This window comes from Piliocolobus tephrosceles, chromosome 14, assembly GCF_002776525.5.
Source record: "Piliocolobus tephrosceles isolate RC106 chromosome 14, ASM277652v3, whole genome shotgun sequence".
Taxonomy (NCBI): domain Eukaryota; kingdom Metazoa; phylum Chordata; class Mammalia; order Primates; family Cercopithecidae; genus Piliocolobus; species Piliocolobus tephrosceles.
Window position 1 is genome coordinate 44,262,543 of NC_045447.1, and position 27,048 is coordinate 44,289,590.

The 27,048-nt window shown below is 38.8% G+C and overlaps 1 protein-coding gene across 2 annotated transcripts in view; it reads right to left on the reverse strand.

Annotated features, from left to right (window-relative positions):
* Window positions 1-19,387, reverse strand: part of RECK (reversion inducing cysteine rich protein with kazal motifs) — an 86,215-nt gene extending 66,828 nt beyond the window's left edge. The window contains exons 1-2 of one of the 2 annotated variants that reach the window (XM_023203194.2): window positions 19,194-19,387; window positions 4,075-4,133 (exon numbers count right to left, since the gene is read on the reverse strand). In XM_023203194.2, the coding sequence (XP_023058962.1) occupies window positions 4,075-4,133; window positions 19,194-19,293 (159 nt within the window). In that variant the 5' untranslated portion in view covers window positions 19,294-19,387. The remainder of the gene's footprint in view (window positions 1-4,074; window positions 4,134-19,193) is intronic. The other variant, XM_023203196.1, reaches the window with a different exon arrangement.
* Window positions 19,388-27,048: the final 7,661 nt, after the last annotated feature.

The following is a 27,048-nucleotide window of genomic DNA, read 5'->3' on the forward strand; positions in this document are numbered from 1 at the left end:
TGAATTCTGATCCAAACTAAAAAAACCTTATAAAATAATTAAGAAATCTGAATAACTAGATTTTTGAATATTACCTTTTCAAAGAAGTAAAAACAGTATTGTGGTTATCTCTTTTTTTAAATGACTTATTATTTGTAGCTCCAAATGGAAAATTTATGTATCAAATAATATGACAATTGAGATTTTGCTGCTACATAAATTTGCCTCAATATAGTGGGGAAAGTAAAAAGAGAGAATTAAATGAAACACAACTGGTCATGACTTAATAATGTTGAAGCTGAATATAGGGGTTTATTACACTTTTCTCTCTACCTTTGTATATACTTAAAGTTTTCTATTATAAAAAGATAAAAGGAAGAGTGAAAGAAAAGAAAAATCGATTGAAAAAGACAACAATGAAAGATAAAGAATGAAAAAGAGAAAGAGGAAGAAAAAATGAAAGATATGACATTGGTAGCAGACTAGGAAAAAGCACAGGGAAGGCTACGCTCTCTCACTCGTATCTTCTTTCTGCAATTCCACCTCCCCTCAACAACAACAACAACAACAAAACGCAAAAAAACTACAAGCACTTGAAACAGCTTAGAACAATGAAAAGAATATGGAACTGAGAGTTGGAAATATACTCTGAATACCGCTGGGCAAACTACTTGGCCTCACGGGAGGTAGTTATATCCTGGTGGCTAAGGGTATGGCTTTGTAATCAGACACATTTGAGTCTGAGTCCCTGTTCCTTAAGTTATTGGCTTAGGGCCTTGGTAAGTTATTTAAGTCTTCTATATTTCAATTTCTTTACTTATAATATACAAATAATGACAATACCTCTTTCAAGGGCTGGGTGTAAGAATTAAATGAAATAATGTATGTAAACGGATATAGTAAAGGGCATGACACTTAGGGAAAAGTGTAAAATAAAATTTAAGTCACAGTTTCTGGTTTCCTGAATAGCTAATAAGCAAAATTAAAAAGTTAGATAATTTATTGGGTCCCTTCTGTCTCTAAAATTATGATTCTATAAAGTCGAATGAATTAAACTGATAAACATATACTTATTAGGAATACATTTAGCTTAAAGAAACCAGCACGTACTATGTAAACTTTCAGATAATAAGGTAGACTTGAATATAAAGTCACTTTTCTTGCTAAACAACTAGTAATCACACTTAAAAAGAAAGATGAATCCTTATTCAGAATACATACTAGAATACATACTATAATTATACAAATCATCTCAGAGCAAAAAATTTAATAACCAAACTTGTATGCCACTCAAGGCAGAAGTTATCAGATCCTAGGGTTTATAATCTTGAATTTTGAGAAGTTTTTTACCCATACTTATCTCCTTTCTCTGTCATAACTCATTTTTCCTTTGTCTTCAAACAAGTAAAAATGTTTCATCTTGAAACAAATCATTACTTCCTGCACTTACAGACTTTAACAGCTTTTTCCTTTCATTGTATCCATTTCTTCACCAATCAACTCAAAAATATTAACTAATCAGTTTGCATGAGCAGGGACATGAGTACAACATAGGCAAATAAGACACGATCCCTATATTCAAGGAATTCATAATATATACAGGTAAGACACATGCAAAAACTGAATACATTTTTGTAAGTCTGAAAAATTACATAACTACAAATGTTTTTATTAAAAAGTTTTTAATGATTGCAGTGTGACTTTTAGCTCCGCTGCTCCAGTCGATCTAGAAATATTTATTGAGACTTTTGAGTATTAGATACTGTTCTAACTGTTCTAGGCACGAAGTAATTCATCATAAACAAAGCAAACAAAAATCCCTGCTGCAGGGAGATGTTTTTAGAATCTCCACTAACTGGCTTTTTAAAAAAAACAAACAAACAAAAAAAAAAAACTAAGGGTCTTTTTTCAGATCTCAAACTCCTTGACTTTTCTTTGGCATCTGACATTTGTTGACAGTTTCACTGTAAACCATCACATGTATTTTGCTGAATATTATAAGCCACCAGCCCTGACTTCTTATCTAAATTCAAATTCCAAAAGTTTTAATTCCAAATCTCTATCTTCATATAGTGGTTTTCATGATAATTCAACAGCTCACCTTCTCCTCAAACCTCCTAGAGTCATCAAGAATGCTGTTTACTCAGTTCAAAATCTAAATGTCATGAAGACTCCATCCTGTCTGCATTCCCTACTGGTTGAAGAAATAACGATTCCTTACTCACAGTATTTCCTTCTCTTTGAAGTGAGCTCTATGAGTTTTAACAGCCCTGGTCCCTCTCCACACCCCTGATAACACTTCTCCCACGATCAGGACGGCTGACTCAGCTGATCACTGAATTTGGTAGGAGAAAGTAAACATATGTAACACAGCCCTTACCTCTCCTCTCTGGGAGTAAGTATAATTCTGTCACTTAGTGTGTGCGTAGAGATAAAAGTCACATTCGACATCTGTGTAACTAGTAATAAAAGTAATATTTTTGGACCTATCTCCCTTATTTCTCAATTAGTTACGAACTTGGTTGGGGAAGAATGTTCTTTATTAGGGTGATTATAGTATTCAATTAATTTGCTAAGTTATAGAATTTCTAACATTCCAGATTTTAAGAAATTAGACCTTGCCTGCTGCTGGTGTCTCATTACAAGATACCTCCTAAAAATCATTCACCCTATAGAATGTCAGTAGAAAAAGCAAGAAACAAAGTGAAAAGTCAGGTAAGCCATGTTTCCCAAAGTAGCAGAGCTACTTTAAAAGCTTCCTTATGATATCATCAAGGGGCCATTTTTGCTTTAAAAAGCTATTCTTCTGGCAGTAAATGTGCAGCAAACTTAATTTGCAACAGTTATTTGACATGTCACTGAATTCTCTAGTAGCCATTTAGATGAACTGAATCAGTGTCATGTCTTATAAGCAGACCATATCTTGCAAAATCTTTCTACGTCTACGTTATTATTGCTTATGAGAAGTTATAGTCCCAGTTAAGTAGTTCTCTCAGTTTTAAAAATAACAAGATTCAGGTTATTACTTGAAGACTCCTCTAAAAGATGATTGAGACTATTATTTCTGGAGTGCTAAGGCTAGACATACATGATCAAGACTCAAAGAAAGGTAGGACTTTATGAATGGGTAGTGCTTTAGTGGAACTTTCATAAACAGGTTCAACCAGAAAAATTCAAACCTACAGACAACTTTTAAGAATAGTACAATGAATACCTATATGGTCTTCATCAAGATGCATCCATCCTTAACACTTTGCAACATTTGCTTTAATTCTCTTTATATATACACAAATTATTATTACACAGTATTATTTTGAAGGACTATGTTAGAATTTGTTATAGACATTATGTTCATTCATTTCTAAATCCTACCATGTACCTCCTAAGAACAAGGACATCATCATACCCAACCACAATATAATCACCAAATTCAGAACCATAGTATTGGTATAATACTATTATTTAATATCCAATCTATATTCAAATTTTACCAATTTATCCTGATAATGTCCCTTATAGCAATTTTCTTTCATTCCAGGATCCAATCCAGGATCACATATTGCATTTTGTTGTCTCATCTCTTTAGTTTCCTTTAATCTGTAACAGCTTCTTCGCCTTTATTTTTTTTTAGCATTTTATTTTATTTTGCATTTTCTTTTTATTATGCTTTAAGTTCTAGGGTACATGTGCACGATGTGCAGGTTTGTTACATGGCCATGTTGGTGTGCTGCACCCATTAACTCATCATTCTTTGTTTTTATAACACTGACATTTTTAAAGAGTACACATTGATGTTTTGAGGAATATTCCACGGGGATATTAATTATATTGAGGCCCGTAGTTCATGAACCGTGGACAGTTAAGGTACTATCCAACAGACTTCTCCAAAAACAATTATACTTAATAAATAGTTGTATAACTAGTAGCCTCTATAATTTTATTTATTTATTTTTATTTTTTTAGAGACAGGGGTCTTGCTATGTTGTCCTGGCTATTCCTGAACCCCTGGCCTTAAGCAATTCTCCCACCCTGGTCTCCCAAAGTGCTGGGATTACAGGCATGATGGCTGCCTCTGTAATTATTATGCAATCTTACCTGTTCACATACATCACGGCACATTTGGTTATCCTTTGAATGATTACAACACAATGCACCTAGGGAGAAAAAAATAAACATCAAATGTTGTTCCACTGTTAAACAAGATGACTAAGCTAATTCAGATGGTTACACAAACCATTTATTCAGTAGATTATTATTATCATTATTCATTTTAACTCAACAAACCTTTACTGAGCACCTATTACAAGTAAAGGACAGTGTTAGGTTTGAGGACATGGTCCCTGTCCTCAAGAAGCTTGCAGTCTAACAGGGGAGACTGTCATGTAATAATAATAGCTACTATTTAGTGTGTGCTTTCTATGTCCCAGAATTTGAATAAGTTTGTTGTACGCATTTTCTTTCTTTTTTTTTTTTTTTGAGATGGAGTCTCGCTCTGTCGCCCAGGCTGGAGTGCAGTGGCGCGATCATGGCTCACTGCAAGCTCCGCCTCCCGGATTTACGCCATTCTCCTGCCTCAGCCTTCCAAGTAGCTGGGACTACAGGCGCCCCCCACCAAGCCCAGCTGATTTTTTGTATTTTTAGTAGAGACAGGGTTTGACCGTGTTAGCCAGGATGGTCTCGATCTCCTGACTTCGTGATCCACCCGCCTCAGCCTCCCAAAGTGCTGGAATCACAAGCGTGGGCCACCGCGCCCAGCCATTTTTTCTTATCTAATCCTTACAATTACCATATGGACTACAGCTATTATTAAACCAATAATAAAAAGTCAACTGATAAAAAGATAGTGAATTTTGTTTTGAGCATGTGAATCTGAGGTTCCTATAGAATATCCTGGTGGAAATTCCAGTAAAGTCAGAAATTCAGGCCTGGAATTCAGGTAAAGCCAAGCCTAAAGATACAAATTTGGAACTCATCAGCATAAAGGAGTATATGGAAATGAATGCTATTGTCTAGGGAGAGTTTCTAGTGAGAAGGAATATAGCACCAGATTCTAAAGAAGAGCAACATCTGAGATATGGCAAGAAAGGAAAGAGACTGAGATGGAAGAGTTAGAAAGGTAGGTTAACCATGAGCGTGGCATCAGAGGAGGAGTAGTGTCATGCACCACAAAAGTCAAGTTAGACTGAAGAACGAAAAAAGGAAATGGTTTTACTAATTAGCTTTACAGGCACTTTCTATGGAACTGGTAGAAGTGAATGATATTAAGGTGTAAACCACAGGTGAGGAAGTACAGACATCAAAAATAAAGTCATAAGAAGTCTAGCAGCGATGGGAAGGAAAAAGAGTAGTAATTATATAAAGATGCAAGGTTACAAGTTTTCCCCCTTTTTCAGAGTGGAAAAGACTTGACCTTCTTTACAGACAGAAAAGAGCAGTAGAGATGTTCCATTAGCAGTAGCTAATGTTCCTCTGACAGAACAAATCTCAAGAGGACTCCAAAGGGGATAAAACCAAGTGTATATGAGAAGGCACTATCCCTGGAAAGAAACAGGGAATATTTCTGCTTCTAAGATATTTATTAACTTACAAAATTTTATGAGCAGCTTAAGTACTAGGCATTGATCATTCATTGAAAAAAAACAAGTCTCTGTCCTCTTGAAGATTACATTAAAGAGCAGATATTAAACTATATATGTATCCACACACACATACACACACATATATATATATATATATATATGGAGACAGAGAGAGAGAATATGAATGTGAAATGGTGGTAAATGTTATGGCAATAATAAAGTAGGTTAAAGAGTAAGGAGGATGTGTGTATGGGAGTGAGTGGTTATTTTATAAGGCAAGCGAGGAAGGCTTCACTGAAAAGATGTCATTCAAGCAGATACCTTAAAGTAACGGAACAAGCCACAATGAATTTTCCAAAAGGTGGAAACAGCAAGTGCAAAGTTTCTGGTGTGTTCAAAGAAGAGCAAAGAGTGTGGCTAGAAAAGAATGACTGAAGGGTAGAGTAGGACATAATGCAATGAGAGAGGGGGACCAGATCATACAGGTCTCCACAGGCCATCGTTAAGAACTTTGGCTTTTACTCTGAGAAGGATGGAAAACCACTAACGGGTTCTGAGCAGCAAGTCATAATCAGAATAACATTTTAAAAAGACCACTCTGGTTCCTGTGTTAAAAATATAATACATAGGACTAAGGGAGGAAACACTAATAAGCTATTGCAGTAGTCTTGATAAGAGACTGTAGTGTCTTCAACGAGGGTGGAAGCAGTGGAGATGGTATTAAGTAGTCCGAATCTGGATATATTATGACTATAAAGCTGACAGGATATGCTAATGGATTGGAAGTGAAACATGGAAGAAAAAGAATTAAGAACGACTCTAAGGTTTTTGGTCCAAGAAAGTGGGGAAACAGAAATATCTAGAAATACCATTAACTGAAATGGAAAAGACTAAGGGAGGAGATCTCAGAGAGAGAGAGAGAGAGAGATGATTAGAAATTGTTTTAGATATAATTTTGAGATGCCTATTATATATCTAAAAGAATATACTGAGTAGGGAGTTGAATATATGAGCTCGGGAAGACTCCAAACTGGAGATGGGAATTTGGGAGTCACACTATGTAGATGATATTTAAAGCCACGATGGCATCTGGGAGCGACGAGATCTGAGAACTGAGCACTGCATGCCATCCTTCAGAGACAGGTGACAGTGATCAATGTATGCGAAGATAATTAAGAGAAGAATGGTATCCAAAAAGCCAAATAAAATGTTTCAAGAAGATGTTAACCATGTTAGATACTGCTATCAAGTAAAGAGGATTTCAAACTGATCACAATATTTGGCAATGTGAAAGATATTGATGATGACCTTAAATAAGTGTCATCAATGTGAAATAAAGGGCAAAAGCCTGACTGAAGTGAGTTAAGAGAGAATTCAAGAAAAGAAAATACAGACAATTCTTTTCAGGAATTCTACTTTTGAGCAGCTGTAGAACATTGTATAATAAATAATCTGACTGGCTTTTCTCCCTGGTTCCTGGGAGGGAGACTCTAAATCATCGGAATTTCCTGAGTAATAGGAGTGTCTTTGTCATGCTAATAAGGTGACCCACGGTCTCACCTATCAAGCTTGCCCAAACGGTGGCCCATGGGTCGCATGTAGCCCAGGCCCAGCTTTGAATGTGGTTCAACACAAATTGGTAAACTTTCTTAAAACTTTTTTTTTTTTTGCTGCTCATTAGCTATCATTAGTGTTAGTGTATTTTATGTGTGGTGTAAGACAATTCTTCCAATGTGGCTCAGGGAAGCCAAAAGATTAGACACTCCTGACCTAAATAGTTTCAGGATGGGGGCTGGCAACACTAGAAAGAACAGCCATATGTTTAAAGAGCTGGTGGGGCTTTTAGCCACATGGTATCAATCTGCCCTCCCAACTTCCAGGGATTGAAGGGGGACTGCAGATTGATCTCAACCATATGACCAATAATTCAATCAAGTATGCCTATGTAATGAAACCCCAATCAAAACTCTGGACATAGAAGCTCAGTGGAGCTTTTCTGGTTGAACACATTGATGTACTGGGAAGATGATGCACCTGATTCCACAAGAGGACACAGAAGCTCTGCATTCCCAGAAGTTCTGTGAGTTGGTCTAGCAAATTATTGAACCTGAGGGGGTCATGGGAACCCTGGATTTATAGCCAGTTGGTCAAAAGTGTGGACGGCCTGGGGATCCTTGAACTGAAACCAGTGTTTGGAGTAAGGGCAATCTTGTTGGGGACCATGCCCTTTAACTTGCGGGATAGATGCTGATTCTGGGTGGCAGAACTGAATTATATTATATCCAGTTGGAAGTAAAACAGAATATAGAGAAATGAGGTGGTTCCTAGAAGGGTATGTGGATTTTAAAAAGAGGCATTGTGTTTAGGAATAGGGATACAATAGTGAACAAAAGTTATGCTCTCTAACTTCACCCAGGTTACTATTTGGTAGTAGGACAAAATCTAGACAAGAGTAAAGAACTCAAGGACACCGATAAATTAACAGGGAAATTGACAGCATCTCATTTTCCCAGTGAAATAGTGATTAGATCTGAAAATAAATAGGGCTGAGATAGGGTTAGGGGCTTGGGTTGAAATTATAGAGATCTGAAACAGTCACTTTGGAAAATAGAGAAAGGAAACAACTATAAATATGTTTCTCAAACCTGTGTTCAAAACAACACTGCTTCATCAACTTAGAGAAAGAAATGTCAAATTAGATAAAAGGAAAAAGGTTGCCAAGCAGCATTATGGCTCCAGAGGAATTCATAAATTGGCTATAGCGATAATCATCAGAGGCATGTAATTATCGTAGAGTGCAGAAGACTGAAAAGAGAATAGAGTTGGAATGGTCAGCAGCTGTCTAGAATTGGCAAGTCAAAAGACACAGGAGGGAAAAATACTACATTTCAGGCAGGTAGATCTGGTACAATGGTTTAAAACACCTGTTTTTACATTTATATATATTTAACCTGTGTGTCTGTGGTGTGTATGCAACATAATCCTCTCTTCAAATGAAATCTATACAACTTCAGTACACATATTAGATAAAAGTAATTGGTATTGAGGAGAAATGAATGAATAAACAAATGAATAAAAGAAGTCCTCTTCAGATCTTACCAACCAGGTTTCTACGTTTGAAATTGGAAATCATTTTTCCATAAAACAACGACAGGGTCTAGGATGTTACTGCCATATTACTATAGCTTAGTTTCATAAAAGACTGTTGTGGGGCTGGCTTTTTTTTTGAGACTGGCTTTCTAATACTATTTCTATGTCAAAACGTGTCTTGAAGTTCTAAACATTTGGTTTACAAAATTCTGAAGAACACATAAAAATTTCACTACATTTCAGAAGAAAAAAAAAATGTAACTTGATTGCAGTAAGTCTGTAGTTACTTTCTATGAAGGGCTAACACAAGGGAGGACCGAAGCACCAAAGCACTCATGAGGGTTTTTTTTTTTTTTTTTTTTTGAGAGTCTCGTGCTGTCACCTAGGCTGGAGTGGTGCCATCTTGGCTCACTACAACCTCCATCTTCAAGTGATTCTTGTGCCTCAGCCTCCCAAGTATTAATCGCTGGGATTACAGGAGTGCACCACCGTGCCTGGCTAACTGTTGTATTTTTAGTAGAGATGGGGTTTTGCCATGTTGTCTGGGCTGGTCTTAAACTTCCGGCCTCAAGTGATCCACCTGCCTTGGCCTCCCAAAGTGCTGGGATTACAGGCATGAGCCACCACACCTGGCCGAAGCTTTCTTATAACAATTCCTCTGCAATGCCACACCAAACTACATCCATCTCCTAAGACTCTGCTATGTCCCTACCCTTATTAGATTGGGAGGATAGTCAGGAAAAAAGGCTCTCCTGAGTGATATTGATGCGCTCTTTCGAAGAGCTCTAGAAGTTTGCACTTTCTACTACTAGCCTCTAACACAAAGGTCATATGAGGGCAGAAAATCCTGCTGGTTGTAAGCAAAGATAATTCAGGATAACATATGGTCCCAATAAACAGAAAAAGGCTCAGCAAAAAGTAAACAATCAGGCAGAGAGGAGTCTGATTTGGGCCTAGGGATTTTTGAAAAACAGTTTCTCAGAGCAAAGGTCTATTTAGAACAGAAACACAAAATGTGTTATAATTAAAACACAACTAGCAGAGGTTTTACTAAAAATATAACTATAAAAGCCTTTTTTCCTATTTAATGGTGAAGGTCATATTTATAGGGGAGTATCCCTCAAAGTTAAATTTTTAAAACAATTCTTTTTTCATTTAAAAAAAACCTCAAAAATTTGGAAAACGAGAAAAAGAAAAATTCTATTTCCACTGTCCTGCCACACATCTGTTGACATTTTGGCATATATTCCTTCTAGTCTTTCCAAAAGACTTTTTGATACTTCTGACAAAATGTGATGAAAGGGGACAGCTTAAAGTCTTCTGGTAGTAACTTCTCTCCCTCTCCCAACCAAACGTTCTCCTATAACAGCGTATGTCTTCCCTTGAGAGGACTGCCACTCTCCACGAACAGGATAGGGGACCTCTGCTCCATCACATTTTCTACACTCTCTTCTTACCTTTAGCCATTATTGTATCAGCACACATTTTTCTTCCTTTGAAATAGTAAAAGCTTATTAGAATATTTAACATTGCATATTTTTCAAGAAATAAATGTCTACAAATAGGCATCCATTCATATGACTTTGTTATGAATGGGAGAAGAATTCAAATGCAATTAATGTGGCAATTAAGGGTCTATCTTTTTCAGAGCAACTAAAAGGGATTAATTGGGTCATTCAACTATTACGGTACAAAAAAAACAAAACAAAACAAAACTCTGCCAGGCCTAATGCTTTCTATAAGATAACGAATTCTAGATATATTCTGGGTTTATAATTTGATCCTAATATATTCTTCAAGAATAATAGTTTAAAACTCTGCTTATTCTCGTAAAATGGAATTGAACAGATAAAGATGGAACAGTTCAAAATAAAATGTGATACTGCTATGATGAAAATAAAAAACACAGTGTTATCTTCATTAAAGACATCAGTATGAGTGTCGTATCTTGCATTCTTATTCCAACAGTCTGTGATTATAAAATTAATAAAAATTAAAAATTGATTACTAAAGGCCACACTTTTTGGGCTTAAAAAGGTATTAGTGTAGCCTGAAAATATGCAAGCAGAATTGTCCAATAATTAGAAACATCAAGTTTCAGCTGCTGGTTTTGGCCATGTGTATACTAAAGACAGGCAAGTAAGCAGGAAGCACATGCTCCAGCCACATGCAGAAAAATGCAGCTTCTAAAGCCAACTAGCTTTAAAAAAACAAATATACACCCTAATCCAAAACTAAGAAACATTCATAGAATTATAAGATTTTTGAAGTTAAAAGGGATTTTGCCACAGATGTCTCACAAAAGCTATAATTCAGTTGGTTAATGAAAAGCCATTCTTGTTTCCTAAAAAAAAAAAAGATTCCCTCTAATTAATGTCTTCGTAAAGAACAACTAAAACAGTGTGTATGTGTATAAATATATATATACACACACATATACATACATAGATGTGTGTGCGTGCACATGCATTGTGTATTACACACTTCAGGAGAAAAAACTAAATCTGAGTTGATACTGGAAAAAGGTCATTCTGAATTTAAAAAATTAATTTAAAAATTGTTTTTTAATGTAAAATCTTATTTTTAACCAAATTTTTATTTTCAAAACAACTTGGAAAACGACAGTCACTTAAAAAACATTTAAATGAGAACTGTTTAACTTTAACTTATAAATACATTCATGCAATTGTCACATTTAACCCTTTAAAAATATACATGTGGGTATATCTGCATGTCAGATATACTGCATGTCAGATAAAGTATACAGTTAGCCGAGGAAGAGCCAAATAGTGAGAGGATTATCCACATACCCACCACCTCGATTCAACATTGCTAACTTCTTGTCATACTGCCATATCTATCTGTATGTATGTATGGATAAATACATATTTTGTTTTTTTCCCGAATCACTTGCAAGTTACAGATATCCTTCTCTACTGCTTGCCTCATATTGCACTGCTGCAGCAGCCAATTATATTAAGTCAATTGTAGTACCAATATGACTGCCAGATTACTTTTTTTAATAGACCTTTCATGACATCACTCTTCTAATCAAGGGCCTACAATGGCTTCCTGCTATTCCAATTCTAAAATTTCAAAGTCTTTCTCTAGCCTTCCCTTCCCTAAACTTCTATTACTTTTAGCAAAGAAAATCTACACTTACCTAGAACACAGTCCTCTGACTGAAATGCTTGATGCCCACTTCCTGCTGACTCCAAACATATTGCAAGGCTTAACTACCATCTTAATTCTTAGTAAGCCTTTCTTCTCCAACAACTCTAGGCCTTGTTGATGTTTTTTGTTATTTAAGACCCTACTATTCTAGTGAGAGTTGGAAACTTTAACACTTAACTCTTCTCTAATCATTTCATGTGGGTTCTCTTGGTATCCTCAGATTGACTGTAAGCTTCTTGGTACAATTAGCACAGTGGTCAGCTCAAAAATTAGATTCATTGATTAATAAGGAATAATGGAAGTCCCAGCCAGAGCAAATAGACAAGAGAAAGAAATCAAGGGCATCCAAATTGGTAAAGAGGAAGTCAAGCTGTTGCTGTTTGCTGATGATATGTTCGTATACCTAGAAAACCCTAAAGACTCATCCAAAAAGCTCCTAGATCTGATAAATGAATTCAATAGTTTCAGGATACAAAATCAAGGTATAAAATCTGTAGCACTGCTCAACAGTGACCACTCTGAGAATCAAATCAAGAACTCAACCTCTTTTATAATAGCTGCAAAAAATAAAACAAAATACTTAGGAGTATACATACCTAACCAAGGAGGTGAAAGACTTCTACAAGGAAAACTACAAAACACTGCTGAAAGAAATCACAGACAACACAAACAAATGGAAACATATCCCATGCTCATGGATGGGTAGAATCAACATTCTCAAAATGACCATACTGCCAAAAGCAATAGACAAATTCAATGCAATTCCCATCAAAATACCATCATCATTCTTCACAGAACTAGAAAAAACAATTCTAGTTCTTAAAATTTCAATTTCAATCCTAAAATTCATATGGAAGCTTCAAATTATACTACAAGGCTGTAGTCACCAAAACAGCATGGTACTGGCATAAAAATAGGCACACAGGAACAGAATAGAGAACCCAGAAATAAAGCCAAATACTTACAGCCAACTGATCTTTGACAAAACAAACGAAAATGTAAAGTGGGGAAAGGGCATCCTACTCAACAAATAGTCCTGGGATAATTGGCAAACTCTACATAGAAGAATGAAACTGGATTCTTGTCTCTCACCTCATACAAAAATCAACTCAAGATTGATCAAAGACTTAATTCTAAGACATGAAACCGTAAAAATTCTAGAAGATAACATCGGCAAAACCCATCTAGACATTGAATTAGGTAAAGACTTTATGACCGAGAACCCTAAAGCAAAAGCAACAAAATCAAAGATAAATACATGGGACTTAATTAAACTAAAAAGCTTCTGCACAGCAAAAGAAATAATCAGCAGAATAAACAGACAACCCACAGAGTGGGAGAAAATCTTTGCAAACTATGCATCTGACAAAGGACTAACATCCAGAATCTACAAGGAAGTCAGACAAATCAGCAAGAAAAAAACAAACAATCCATTAAAAAGTGGGCTAAGGACATGAATAGACAGTCTCAAAAGAAGATATACAAATGGCCAACAAATATATGAAAAAATGCTCAACGTCACTAATTACCAGGGAAATGCAAATCAAAACCTTACTCCTGCAAGAATGGTCATAATTTAAAAATTAAAAAATAACAGATGTTGAAGTGGATGTGGTGAAAAGGGAACACTTTTATATTGCTGGTAGGAATGTAAACTAGTACAACCACTATGGAAAACAGTAGGGAGATTCCTTAAAGAACTAAAAATAGATCTACCATTTGACCCAGCAATCCCACTACTAGCTATTTATCCAGAGGAAAAGAAGTCATATGAAAAAGACATTTGCACACTCATGCTTATAGCAGCACAATTAGCAACTGCAAAAATATGGAACCAGCCCAAATGCCCATCGATCAACAAGTGGATAAAGAAAATGTGGTACATGTGTGCAGCAGCACAATTAGCAACTGCAAAAATATGGAATCAGCCCAAATGCCCATTGGATAAAGAAAATGTAGTATGTGTACACACACACGCACACACACAGAGACACACACCATGGAATATTACTCAGCCATAAAAACGAATGAAATAATGGCATTTGCAGCAACCTGTATGGAGTTGGAGACCATTATTCTAAGTGAAGTAACCCACGAATGAAAAACCAAACATTGTATGTTCTCACTTATAAATGGCAGCTAAGCTATGAGGACACAAAGGCATAAGAACAATAAAATGGACTTTGGGGACTCAGTGGCGGCAGGGAAAGAGTGAGTGGGGGATGAGGGATAAAAGACTACACACTGGGTACATTTTAGTGATGGGTGCACCAAAATCTCAGAAATCACCACTAAAGAACTTATTCATGTAACCAAACACCACCTGTTCCCCTAAAACCTATTTTAAAAAAGTAGTAATATCCTATAGTTATACAATGCCTTTTTAACAGGAAAAAAGTACAAAAAATTTTCTCTCACTATATTAATACTACTTCAGTACCATATTTCATATGGTAACTCACCTATAATTTAGAAAACATCGTATGATTTTTAAATCAAAAGATAAATTGGACTAAATCATACACTCAGGTAAGAGGCAGGCAGCCAGTTGCTGGTGGGCTCTGCAGCTACAAGGTCAAGAAGAGGTGGGGCTGGGAAGCTGACATTTTATGAGAGTGTGGAAACCATGTGCAAAAAAAAAAAAAAAAAAAAAAAGGAAGCTGAATGAGGGAGAGAGGAAACTGGAAGAGATGCACAGAGAGAAGCCATGTGAGATAGAGATTGTCTCTAAAAAAACACACAGGAAGTCTAATGTCCTGTCAGTCTTGGTTCCTGTCAACTTTCTAGTTCCTGTAGCAGTCCCTGAGGTAGAGATGTGCTGAATTTCCTACCCTTGGCTTTCCATGTGATTTCCTGTTAAATGCTATATAACCAGCTCCCTAATCCTGACTTATTTGGGGTTTTGTTCCTTAGAGTCAAAAGAGCCGTAACCTAGACATTCATCATTATGAAACAACTAAAGCAAATGACTCTTTTGAAGTCCTCTTCTCAGACGCTAACAGTCAGTACTCTTAGATAATTCCCTTCCCCACTCTGCGACAGGGCTCCTATCTCTAAACAAAGGATCTAAAAGTGTAGCTCTCAATTATCTCATGGTCAGAACACATCTCTTAATACTCCACTTATAGTATTGTTCGAGTTATCTATGTGCTTTACAGCATCTATCATACTATGTGCTATATACCTGATGAAACCACATGCCTTTTCCTCAAATGTATTCTTCAGATTTAGGATATAAATAGGTATGTACTAATATAACCACATACTAGCAATGTAGGTATTATACATTTTGGGGTGATATTTCCTGTCTGAATTTCCCACTAAACTTAAGCCCTTATTTTTGCTTACCACTTTATACCTCTCCCTATCACAGTGTCTGTCAGTATTAATAACTTAATAAATATTTGCTGAATGGATTACTCACAGGCATGGAACTTGGCTTAATAAGCAATGGACCTAGTGCAATTATTACTAATACTCATCCTAAACACGTACAAAATAGAACTTTTTATTCTCTCCTTTCCTTACCTTCAGACCCTCCTCCAAAATGCTTTTCCTCCATCTTCCCTACTTCAGTAAATGGCATCAACTTTTATTAAATTACGACAAAGAAAACCTATGAGTGATCCTTAATTCCTTCTTCCCTCACTTCCCACATCCAATCCATCAGCAAGATATTTTAAATATCCCCTCTCCTATCTCCACACCACTCTACTCTTGAGTCAACCCTTAACTCCTGCTTGAACTACTACATTGGCCTTCCAGACATCCTGCTTATACTCTTACCCACTAAAATAATTTTTTTCATTCAGCAGCAAGAGTGACCTAAAATAGAAATAAAATCATACCAGTTTTACTTAAAACTCTATTGGTTTCTATCTGTGCACAGAATAAAATCTATAATCCTTATGCGTTTTTTTGCAAGGCTCCGCACCATCTAGCCCTAGCACACTGTTGGTCACTATATTCCAACCATATAACCTTCTGTTCCTTATGCCTTAAGGCTTCTGCACTTCCTGGACCTCACCCCTGTCTTTCATAAGAATATCCACCACCTTCTCAGCCTTCAGATCTCAGTTCTAAACTTCACCTTCTCAAAGACGCAGCTCTTACAAACTCTTTTGAGGTTCTTTTACATAAAGAATTACTCCCACTCCACTCACACAATTCTCCGTGTTAGCCATTTGGGTTTAGTTCCTTCATAGCATCCTTATCATACCTAGAAATCATTTTGTTATATATTTATCTATTTATGGTCTATCACCTCTCTCCTAGAATGTAAGCTCCTTGGAGCAGCTGCTCTGTACCTGGAACAGTGCCTGACATATAATAAGTACTCATATAGTATTCTTTGGATAAACAAACCCCATAGTATCTCTTTTGTTCTTTTAAAGACCACATTTATAATATATAAAAATAAACTCCTTGACCTCTTCCCACTTTCTTCTGTAAGTGGCACATGGTGAAAAGTATGATTAATGAAAGATTGCTTAAATTTATGGATGCCAGACAGAAACTTTTAGCTGCATACCAGAATAAACTGTCATGTCTGGTCTATCACCAATTCTAGCTCTTTCTACAGTGTGGGCCAAGATACTTCTTCGGTAAGAGAATTTGTTTCTTACTATTTTGCTCCAGATAGGCGTTTGCTTTTTCTAACTTAAAATTCATTATATTCTTCTTCTGGATTCTAGGCTTGCTATTACACAATTCCTTAAATGTCAACTTACTGAAACCTGGCCCTTAAGGTTATATCCTTCCCTCTTTTGTACTATTACAAAGCAACTTACATAAAAATAGAGCCATTATCAGGTGCCATGACACACAATGCTGATACTGCAGGGTAGGGTCCCTTCTCATCCTCCAAAGAGAAAATCATTTCACTTTCACATTTTCCATCCCCCAGGAGCAGGAATAATCAAGGCAGATAAGATTTGCAAAGCTGTATAAGAGAGGGTCAATAACCTGCAAAGCCTTATACCACGGGAGACAGAAGTACCCAGTCTTGGATGTGGTTAAGGAGAGGGGTAGGAAGACTGAGCAGGAATACAAGCAAAGCCTTCACTGAAATATAATTTTATATTCTGTTCTTAATTCTGTTTAGGATTGAAAAGTATTTTCTATGCTTTCTACAATTCACAGTGGAAACCTTTGTCCATTATATTACTCAATGTCCTTTATGTAAGGAACCAGGCAATATATGCTTCCTAGAATTTAGTATAAGGAACATGTCTCACTTGTAGATCAAACTTGGAATCTTTTTTTTCTTTTTATCAAACAATGCAAACTATATGTTGTCATGAACTTACTTAGAAGGGCCTTTAGAAATCAACTAACCCACTGTTTTCTGAAGTGCGCTTTAGGTGTTGTGAAGAAAAAAGGAATTTTATGAGCAAACACGTTTCTTTCTGTAACAACTTTATTGAGATACAATTTGTATACCACGAAATTAACCCTTTTAATGTGTACAATTCAGTTGTTTTTAGTATATTCACAGAGTTGTGTAGCTATCACCATTATCTAATTTTAGAACATTTTCAATACTCCCAAAAGAAACTTCATACTCATTAGCAATTACTGCCATTCCCCTGGCAAAAAAGTTTCTTGTTTTGTTTGTTAGTTTGTTTGTTTTACCACAGGAATCCTTGGACCCTTTACTGCGAATCTAATGTGTTTTGTGAATTTATAAGACAGGGTACCATGTGCAGTATTTCCCAAACATACTTAATAGCTAACATTTCAGTGCTTACTATGCTAAATGCTGGGCATGTATTAACTTGATTAATTGTCATAATAAAATCTGTGAGGTACCATTTACAATAAATGTGGCTATTTGAGCACAAAAAGATTAAAGCTAAGTAATTTGCTCAATGTTCTTAACCACTCCGCTGTACTACCTCCTGCAGAACTGGCTGGTTGTGGGAGGAGAATGGACAACTAGTATTTCATAATTTTGTAAGTGTTTCAATTCAATCTCTTTTAATTTAACAGGGAGAAAAATGGGGCCCAGAAAAGTAATCTGATTTAGCCAAGAATGCACAGCATTTTCTCTTTTTTTCTTTGGGATAGTTTACAGCTAAATTTGAAGCCCAGCTATAGTTAACACCCTTGTTGGAACTGACTTTGCTTTTTTTTTTTTTTTTTTTTTTTGAGACAGGGTCTCACTCCCGAGGCTGGAGGGCAGTGGCATATCAACTTCCCGGGGCTCAAGCAATCCTCCCATCTCAGCCTCGCGGGTAGCTGGAATGACAGGCATACACCACCACGCCCGGCTAATTTTTGTATTTTTAGTAGAAACGGAACGGGGTTTCACTATGTTAAGCAGGCTGGTCTCCAACTCCTGGGCTCAAGGGATCCGCCCGCCTCCACCTCCCAAAGTGCTGGGATTACAGCCGTGAGCCACCGCGCCCGGTTGACTTTGCTTTTTTTTTTTTTTTTTTTTTTTTTCTTTTTTCAGGTGTCTCTCCCTGTAAGCAATGCACTTCACCACTTTTGCATGCACACATCCTAGCCATCTTTTAATGTCTAGTACAGCTAGGGGGAATCACTCCACTTTCCACTCATCCTAGGTGGATGTCCTCTCCCTCCCTCTGTGCACTCATACATGGCCCTTCATTTCCTCCAGACATTTCTGCCTTGAATTCGAGTTACTTCAAGCTCCTGCTGTACCCCATCTCCTACCCAGAGAGCTTTGGGAGGGAAGGAGACGGGATACACTCAAAAGGCCAGCAAGTGGAAAGCAATCAATAGGCACTTAACAGTTTCCTATCCATCCTTGGTTTAATTCTTGTAGAGCAAGAATTCCTCTCCTCAAGCCTGCCAGCCCCCGGGGGGCAGGGTTTACTGATTTTTAATGTCTCCTGCCCGAGTCCAGTCCTGTCCGAGAGACAGGACACCGACCAGGCGGGCCGTGGGGACCGTCAGTGCTCACCGCCAGCAAGGTCGTTCTGAACCAAGTGCGGGTCAAGTAACAAGTAACAGTAACTAACTGGGGCCGCAGTAGGGCGTCTGCGTATCCAAAATCCCATCCAAACCTCGCGACGATCCTGGGAAGGGGCGTCGCACCCTTTTCTGACAAGCACCAGAGGCAAGCGAAGGGGTCAGTGCCGAATAGGGGGCCTGTGTCGGTGGGTGACAGACCAAGGCCTCGAATCCTAGTCACCGCTCGGAAGATCTTGGGGCGGAGAGAGTTCCTCACTCGCCCCGCCTCGGCACCCGCCTCTGGAGCGCTGAGACCTCAGGTCCCGGGGTCACCGGACTTAGGCCGGGTCTGGGGGTCGCGCGCACCCCCGCCCCCTGCCCCGCGCCATCTTGGAGCGCTGAGGCGGCCGCTCCCGACAGCTTCGAACCGTTGCTCCGGAGGTTACTCACCCGCACTGCCCGGGGCCAGGACCCCTGCCACCTCTGCGACCCCCGCCACGGCCAGCAGAAGGAGCAGCGCACCTCGCAGAGAGACCCGGACGGTCGCCATGTCCGGGCCGGGCGGGTCCAGAGCCGCTGGATGCTCGGACCCAGCTTGTCCGCAGCCGCCGCCGCCGCCGCCGCCGCCGCTGCCGCCGCCGCCGCTCGCGCGAGGCCCCGCCCCCAGCGCCCCGGTCCTTTGGTGATTGGCTGTGACGCGCTCAAGCCCCGCCCCCTGCCTCGCAATATTTCCAAAACCTCCCGGGGGCGGGAACGTGCCCGGTGCCCGGGCTCTTTGTTATGGCCCAGCTGTGTGTCGGCTTTTGCCCGGAGTCCACCAGCCCACGTTCTCTCAGAGTGAAGTCAGAGGATGTCAGAGCTGGGAGAGTCCTTAGAAAACCTCTGCCAACTCCTGAGGTTTGGGGCCACTGAGGCCGAGAGAGGAGACTGACCTTACTCAAGATCACACTGCAGGTTCACCTGAGAACCAGGGCTTAGTCCAAGGCCGAACTGAAGGGGCTTCTCTCCTTCACGTACCCTCAGTAATACTCGCAATATTCTTTCTGCCGAGATGCTGCCTCGCACCCAAAGAAGGCGTGTCACCCGGGATGCTTTGGCCTCCCGCAGATACGGCCCCCTGACAAGGGTTCACCACTCAAGCTCTTCGGCACATATAGCCTCAATGTGTCTTTGATGTACTTTAAAAATTATGTATTTATTTATTTAGACAAGAGTCGCTTTGTTGCCCAGGCTGGGGTGCAGTGGCGCGATCTCAGCTCACTGCAACCTCCACCTCCCGGGCTCAAGCGATCCTCCCACCTCAGCCTCCTGAATAGCTGGCACCACAGGCACAGGCCACCAAGCCTGGCTAATTTTTATATATTTTTTGCAGTAAAGGGGTTTCACCGTATTTCTCAAGCTGATCTCGAACTCCTCGCCTCAAGCAATCCCCCCGCCTCCTCCTCCCAAAGTACTGGGATTGCAGGCGTGAGCTACTGCGCCTGGCCTTCATGTTACTATTAAGCACCTATTGCCGCTAGGAAAAGATGAGCGAACGCTTGTATATCTAGATGTGGAGAGCCTTGAATATCCGGCTGAGAAGTATAGACTTTGTCCAAGAGACAAATTGGAAGTGGGTCCCACCCCACCCATCAGCCCGGCAGCTACTGTGAAGAATGTATAAGACGGCCCACTGGCTAGCAAAGCTAATTCATTGTCTCTCTCTTTTTTTTTCTCTGTGTGTTCCTGAATTAAACCCTTTTTCCTCCTTTTTTGAAAAAGCATAACCACAGTTTTAAATTCTCATGAAGACACCTGGGGCTAAATTACTTAAAACATTTTTTAAAATTCCTTAATAGTATTAAATATCCAGTCATTATTTATATTTTTCTTATTGACTCATGATTTCTTTTTACAATTTTTCAAGTTCTAAACAAAATCCATATATTAAAGTTGGTTTTTATGTCTTTGGGCTCTTACACTTTTCTCTTTTGAGTTTACAAAAGGAAAACATGAATACGTTAAAATATCTCTAAAACATCTGCTCTGATGACTCTCTTGCTTCCGAGTATAAGGTAAACTGAGGCACAATAAAATTTTAAAGTTTATTTCAGCACACGGTGATTCATGTATTGAGAAGTTGCTAACCAGAAGTGGTTCTGGGGCTCAGCTCTGTTGAAGAAGCAGATTTTTACAGAGTGAATGGGAAAGTAATAAAAAGAAAATATTTGATTGGTTACAGTTGCAAAGTTGCCTTATTTGGTCTATCCCATTAAAAAGCCTCTAGTTATACAAGTTTGTGGACTACTTCTGATTGATTGAGCTTGTTCTGTTTTTCTTTAATATATGCATTTACAAGATATAGCTCAGATTAAATCAAGTAAGTTTAAGGTCACTTATGAGGACTAAATTGACTATCTGCTCAGGAATTCTGCAGACCTGGTCTTCATTTTAATTTATTTTAACAAGTTCCCTCTGGGAGTAATAGTACCACTATTGACACAGTCACTGGACCAAAGAGTCATGATGCTATCATTATTAACAGTTGCGGCTGGGTGCAGTTGCTTATGCCTGTAATTCCAGCACTTTGGGAGGCGGAGGTGGGAAGATAACTTGAGCCCAGGAGTTTGAGACCAGCCCAGGCAACATTGTCAGACCCCCATCTCAATTAAAAGAAAAAAAAATAAGTAAATAGTTACATTGAGATGTAGAATCGCATGTAGGCTGTAGCAGTTGGGGTAAGTTCTTCAAGTTGTCTAATCCTGATGTCAATCATTTGATGTGTGGCTGCTGGAAAGCATTAAAACTCTTGAGAGGGGCTGGGTACGGTGGCTCACGCCTGTAATCCCAGCACTTTGGAAGGCCAAGGCGGGTAGATCATGAGGTCAGGAGTTCAAGACTAGCCTGGCCAACATGGTGAAACCCCATCTCTACTAAAAATACAAAAATTAGCCGGGTGTAGTGGCGTGCACCTATAATCCCAGCTACTCAGGAGGCTGAGGCAGGAGAATCTCTTGAACCTGGGAGGCGGAGGTTGCAGTGAGCCGAGATCGTGCCATTGCACTCCAGCCTGGGTGACAGAGCGAGAGTCCATCTCAAAAAAAACCCAAAAAAAAGTAGACTTTATTTTTTAGAGCAGTTTTAAGTTGACAGCAAAACGGAGTGGAAAGTACAGAGGGTAGACCGTCCCTGCCCCCACATATGTATAACCTCCTCCCACTGTCAGCATCCTGCACCAGAATGGTACATTTATTACAACTGATGAGGTACACTGACACATCATCAACCGAAGTCCATAGTTTACATTAGGATTCACTCTTGGTGTTGTACATTCTGTGGGTTTCAACAAAGGTATAAAAACATGTAACTACTCTTATTCTTTTTTACTTTTTAAGATGTAGCTATCAGAAAACTTAAAATTACATATGTGAGCCCAAAGTGAACACAAATGTAATTTTGTTTTTCCTGAGACAGGGTGTCCTTCTGTTGCCCAGGATGGAGAGCAGTGGCACAACCATGGGGCACTGCAGCCTCAAACTCCTGGGCTTCAGTGATCTTCCTACCTCAGCTGCCTGAATAGCTGGAACTACACGTGCATGCCATCATGCCCAGCTAATTATTTTATTTTATTTTTTGTAGAGATGTGGTCTTGCTATGTTTGCCAGTCCTGTCAAACTCCTGGACTCAAGCAATCCTCCCACGTGGGCCGCTCAAGCTGTTGGGACTACAGGCATGAGCCACCATGCCCAGCCCAAATATGCAATTTTAGGCACTGTAAGAGCAATTATCTTTCATTCTAAAAAAAGGTTAATGCTTAGAGATGAGTAAGACATTTTAAAAATGTTACTTACTAATGCTTTTGTTTTGAGCCAAAGAACCATGGTTCTCAAGGTCTTGCACCTTTCCTCCTCTTCTTATATCTCTGACTTCATTTCCTACTGTTTCTGTCTTGTCCAGCCATCACCTCCAGCCAATCTTGCTCAGGGCCTTTCCCTGACTGCTCCATGTAACGCCTGCCTCAGGACCCCTGCGCTTGGAGTTCTTTTTGCTTGGAATTAATTTCTCCCAGATAGTTTTATACTCTCCCTTTTCTTTTTTAGGTCTTAACTCAAGTGGCCTTCCTTAATTGCCTTTCTTAAAAATCACAACTCAACCCCACCTCTGAACTTCTTCTCCCCTTTCACATTTTACATTTCCAAAAGCCATGATTACTTTCTAATATATTAATAGGTTCTAATATACAATATTATAAAATATACTACTTACTTTTCCAAAGTGTTGCTCGTTTATTATTTGTTTCCCTACTTCATGAGGGCAGAGATTTTTGTCTGAGACTATAGACTATCCTTATTTCTTTTATACACACACACACACACACACACACACACACACACTTTTTTTTTTTATGAGATAAGGTCTTGCTGTGTCACTCAGGCTGGAGTGCAATGGCATGATCATGGTTCACTGAAGCCTCAACCTCCCAGGTTTAAGTGATCCTCTTTCCTCAGTCTCTTGAGTAGCTGGGACAACAGGCATGTGCCATCATGCCTGGCTAATTTTTTTTATTTTTTGTAGAGACAAGGTCTCACTATGTTACGCAGGCTGGTCTCGAACTCCTGGGCTCAAGAGATCTTCCAGCCTCAGCTTCCCAAAGTGCTGGGATTGTAGCTGTGAGCCACCGTTCCTGGCCAACTATCCTCATTTCTTAATTGCTTCCTGCAGCAGAGCCTGAATCTGTTTCAGAAAGAGAAACTTCTTAAATTAAGAATATGGCAGATTTTTAAGTAATTTTAATTAAATAGGAGTATTGTCTTTTAGAACTTGTGCATAGTAAATTTCTAAAGCCAATCTTTAATGGAAATACTTTTTCTGACTTTGCTTAGCCTGAACATATTTGATCATAATGAATCGACCTAGCTTAATAAGGAAGAGGTCAATTTTGAGTTAATTAACTAAGACTTTACGGCATCTGATTCCATATATGTACAATAGGACAATTTCATGAAATATTAATGTATTTTCTGTTCCCAGTAATTCCTTCATTAGAACTAAAACATGAAGGCAAGGCATTCATATCTTCAGAGATGATCGTTAGAGTAGAAAAATAGTCAAAGAGGACAATTCCTAGCTCTTGGTTTTAAAAAGCATACGCTTAAAATTTCAGGCAGACAATGGCTTTAAAGACAAAAAGCCTTTGAAATATCAGAACCTGGTCTATTTTATAGCTGAGAGCATAAAATATTTGTATGAAGAACAGACACGGAAGAACACTATGATTAGTCAGACATAGTCCCTCCTACCCTCTCAGTCCCCAGCAATTTGATTCACTCTGATGTGGGAGAAGGAGAACCACTGGAGGAGAAGAAGGGGTCTCTGGTCTCCTTCTTCTGATGCAGTGGGGTGGAACATAGAACCCCCAGAAAGGCTTGAGACTATGAGATAAGAGGGGATCTGATTCTCCTTCCCACGTTGAACTCAGGAAATGACAGACCTCATAAAATTCCTCTGCACTTAATATGATGTGGGTATAGAGTAGAAATCGCTGCAGATGTGTCCTGTTTCATGCTCCACACAGAAGAGCAGCCAAATGTTTTCTATGCCCCTCAAGAAATGTAAGGTAGGAGACAGCTGAGAGCCTGAAGCGACCTCAAGATTGGGATGAGGAGGTTGTATCTGTTATTTGAATCGTCTGTACAAATGGATACCAGATGAGAATGCAGATGTCAACAGGGATTGATGATAATGACTGAGGACCAGATGTCCTGTCTTCTTCTCCAGTCCCAGTTGCTGGGTTTGGCTCTATATAGACCTCTCAAAGCTGGGGAGGGGTTTGTGAGAGGCCTTGACTAAACTGAGATCCCACTGAACTTACTGAGATTTAGTTTTAGTCATTCGGCAGGAAGGGGATGTGCAGAGTCAACTGTCCATTGAAGATTTGATCACCCCTTCTAGAAGTGGTTGCTTGAAAGCAACTACCAACCAGAGACATTTTCCAATTGCTAGTGTGTCGTGTTCACTATTAATTTAATAACTGGGAGTAAGGCCTTGGAGAACGAAGGTTCCCTGTGCCTTGGAGCAGAATTGGCGTATCTAACATCCTCATCGATCCCTACAGTAACATCTAAGAGGAGGAAGAAAAGCCCTACCCCTAGGCATCTAACACCCACATGTTATGAAATTCACCATTGAGACCCCAGCTTATGATGCTGGTACAACATCCTGCCAGCTTCCAATAAGCCCTCTAAAGACATGAGCCTGTGAATATAAAATACGTGCCCCCACCCCACCCCACCGCCCGGCCATTTTTTACTCTCTTTGGCTGTTTATTTTAGCAATTTTTGAACTTAAAACTATTATTTTTTATTTTTTTAACTATAGAATCATTTTTTTCCAACAAAATCTTAGAGTTCTGCTGTATAAACCAGAAAAAAGTTGTGTTATATTGCTATACTTATTTTATAAGTTCAAATTTATAGCAATTATTTAGTTCAAAGACAGTGAATGACAGTTCAAAGACAATGAATGAGCATTCAAAGACAATGAGTAAGATTTTGATAAATATAAAAACTTGAATTCTGGAATTATGGATGACTGTCGCAGTCACACAAGTTTCAGCTTCCAATTTGTTTATGCATTTTCTTTTTGGTTGCCTGCTATAGAGAAAATCCTGATTCATAGAGATGAGTACCTTGCAAATGGTCACAGTTTTTGAAATAACTTACCTTGCAATCCCACACAACTCTTTATTTAAATTAAGATGGTATCTTGAAAATGAAGCGCTGATAAATTTCTGTTTAAATATTGGCTCATGAAAACTTATGCCCACATAAAAACTTGCACACGGATGTTTATAGCAGCTTTAGTCCTAATTGCCAAAACTTGGAAGCCACCAAGATGTCCTTCAGTAGGTGAATGGAGGAAAAAAAGACAACAACTTTGGTGCATGCAGACTGTGGGATATTATTCAGTGCTAAAAAGCTATTAGGTCACGAAAAGACATGAAGGAATTTTAAATGCATATTACTATGTGAAAGAAGCCAGTCTGAAAAGCCTCCATACTTTATGATTCCAACTGTATGATATTCTGGAAAAAGTAAAACAGTGAAGATGGTAAAATGATTAGTGGTTGCCAGGGGTTGGGGGAAGGGAAGGATGAAAGGCAGAGCACAGAGGATTTTTAGGGCAGTGAAACTAATCTGCATGATACTGCAATGGTAGATACATGTCATTATACACTTGTCAAAACCCATATAATGTATAACACCGAGAGTAAACCCCAATGCAAATGAGAGATTTGGGGTGATGATGTGTTGATATAGGTTAACCAATGGAAACAAATGTACTAGTCTGTTGCAGAATGTTGATAGTGGGGGAGGTTGTGCATATGTGAGGACAGAGGATATGTGGGAAATCCCTGTACTTTCCACTCAGTGTGAACCCGAGTGTGCTAAAAAAGTTTATTAATTTAAAAAATGTTAGATGTTAAAAATCTGAAAAACCTGATTCACTAATAAGATATGATAGCTGCTCAAATTCCTTATCACACATTTAAAAGAATCAAAGATGTAGCAACCAAAACTCACTTTTAATCTTGATGCTATTTATAAGGTAGTAGCGACCAAAATTTGTGGTTAATCCCGATACTATTTATAATGCGTATTATTTTTGTGTGACGTGTTCACTTGCTATTGTGCAATTGGCCATGATGCCATAAAAAGAACATGCACCAAGCAGATGATTCATAGCCTTGCCCAACACTTAATTGAGAACAGCACATATTTGTACTTCTTTGCATAATTTTACGTGAGCTATGTGCATAGGCTTGGATTAAAGAAAGATCATTTCACGTCTGAATCTGTTCTAGTAATAAACAGAAAAAAGAGAAAAGATAAGTGCAGAGCCACACTTTTTTCGAATCAAGGACTTTTAAAGAAGATTGCACAGAGACGGCAGGAAAATAATTATTCCAAGGTCTAATCAAAAGTGAGTCAATTCGACAGAACAAATGTTAATGTGGTAGTAGCCTCTAGTATGTCAAAAATTGAAAAATATAACACATTTGTGTATGTCGATTGTCTTGCATATTAAATGTTATTTAGAATATCTGTATTTTTTTTTTTTTTTTTTGAGACAGAGTCTCGCTCTGCGGCCCAGGCTGGAGTGCAGTGGCCGGATCTCAGCTCACTGCAAGCTCCACCTCCCGGGTTTACGCCATTCTCCTGCCTCAGCCTCCCAAGTAGCTGGGACTACAGGCGCCTGCCACCTTGCCCGGCTAGTTTTTTGTATTTTTTAGTAGAGACGGGGTTTCACCGTGTTAGCCAGGAAG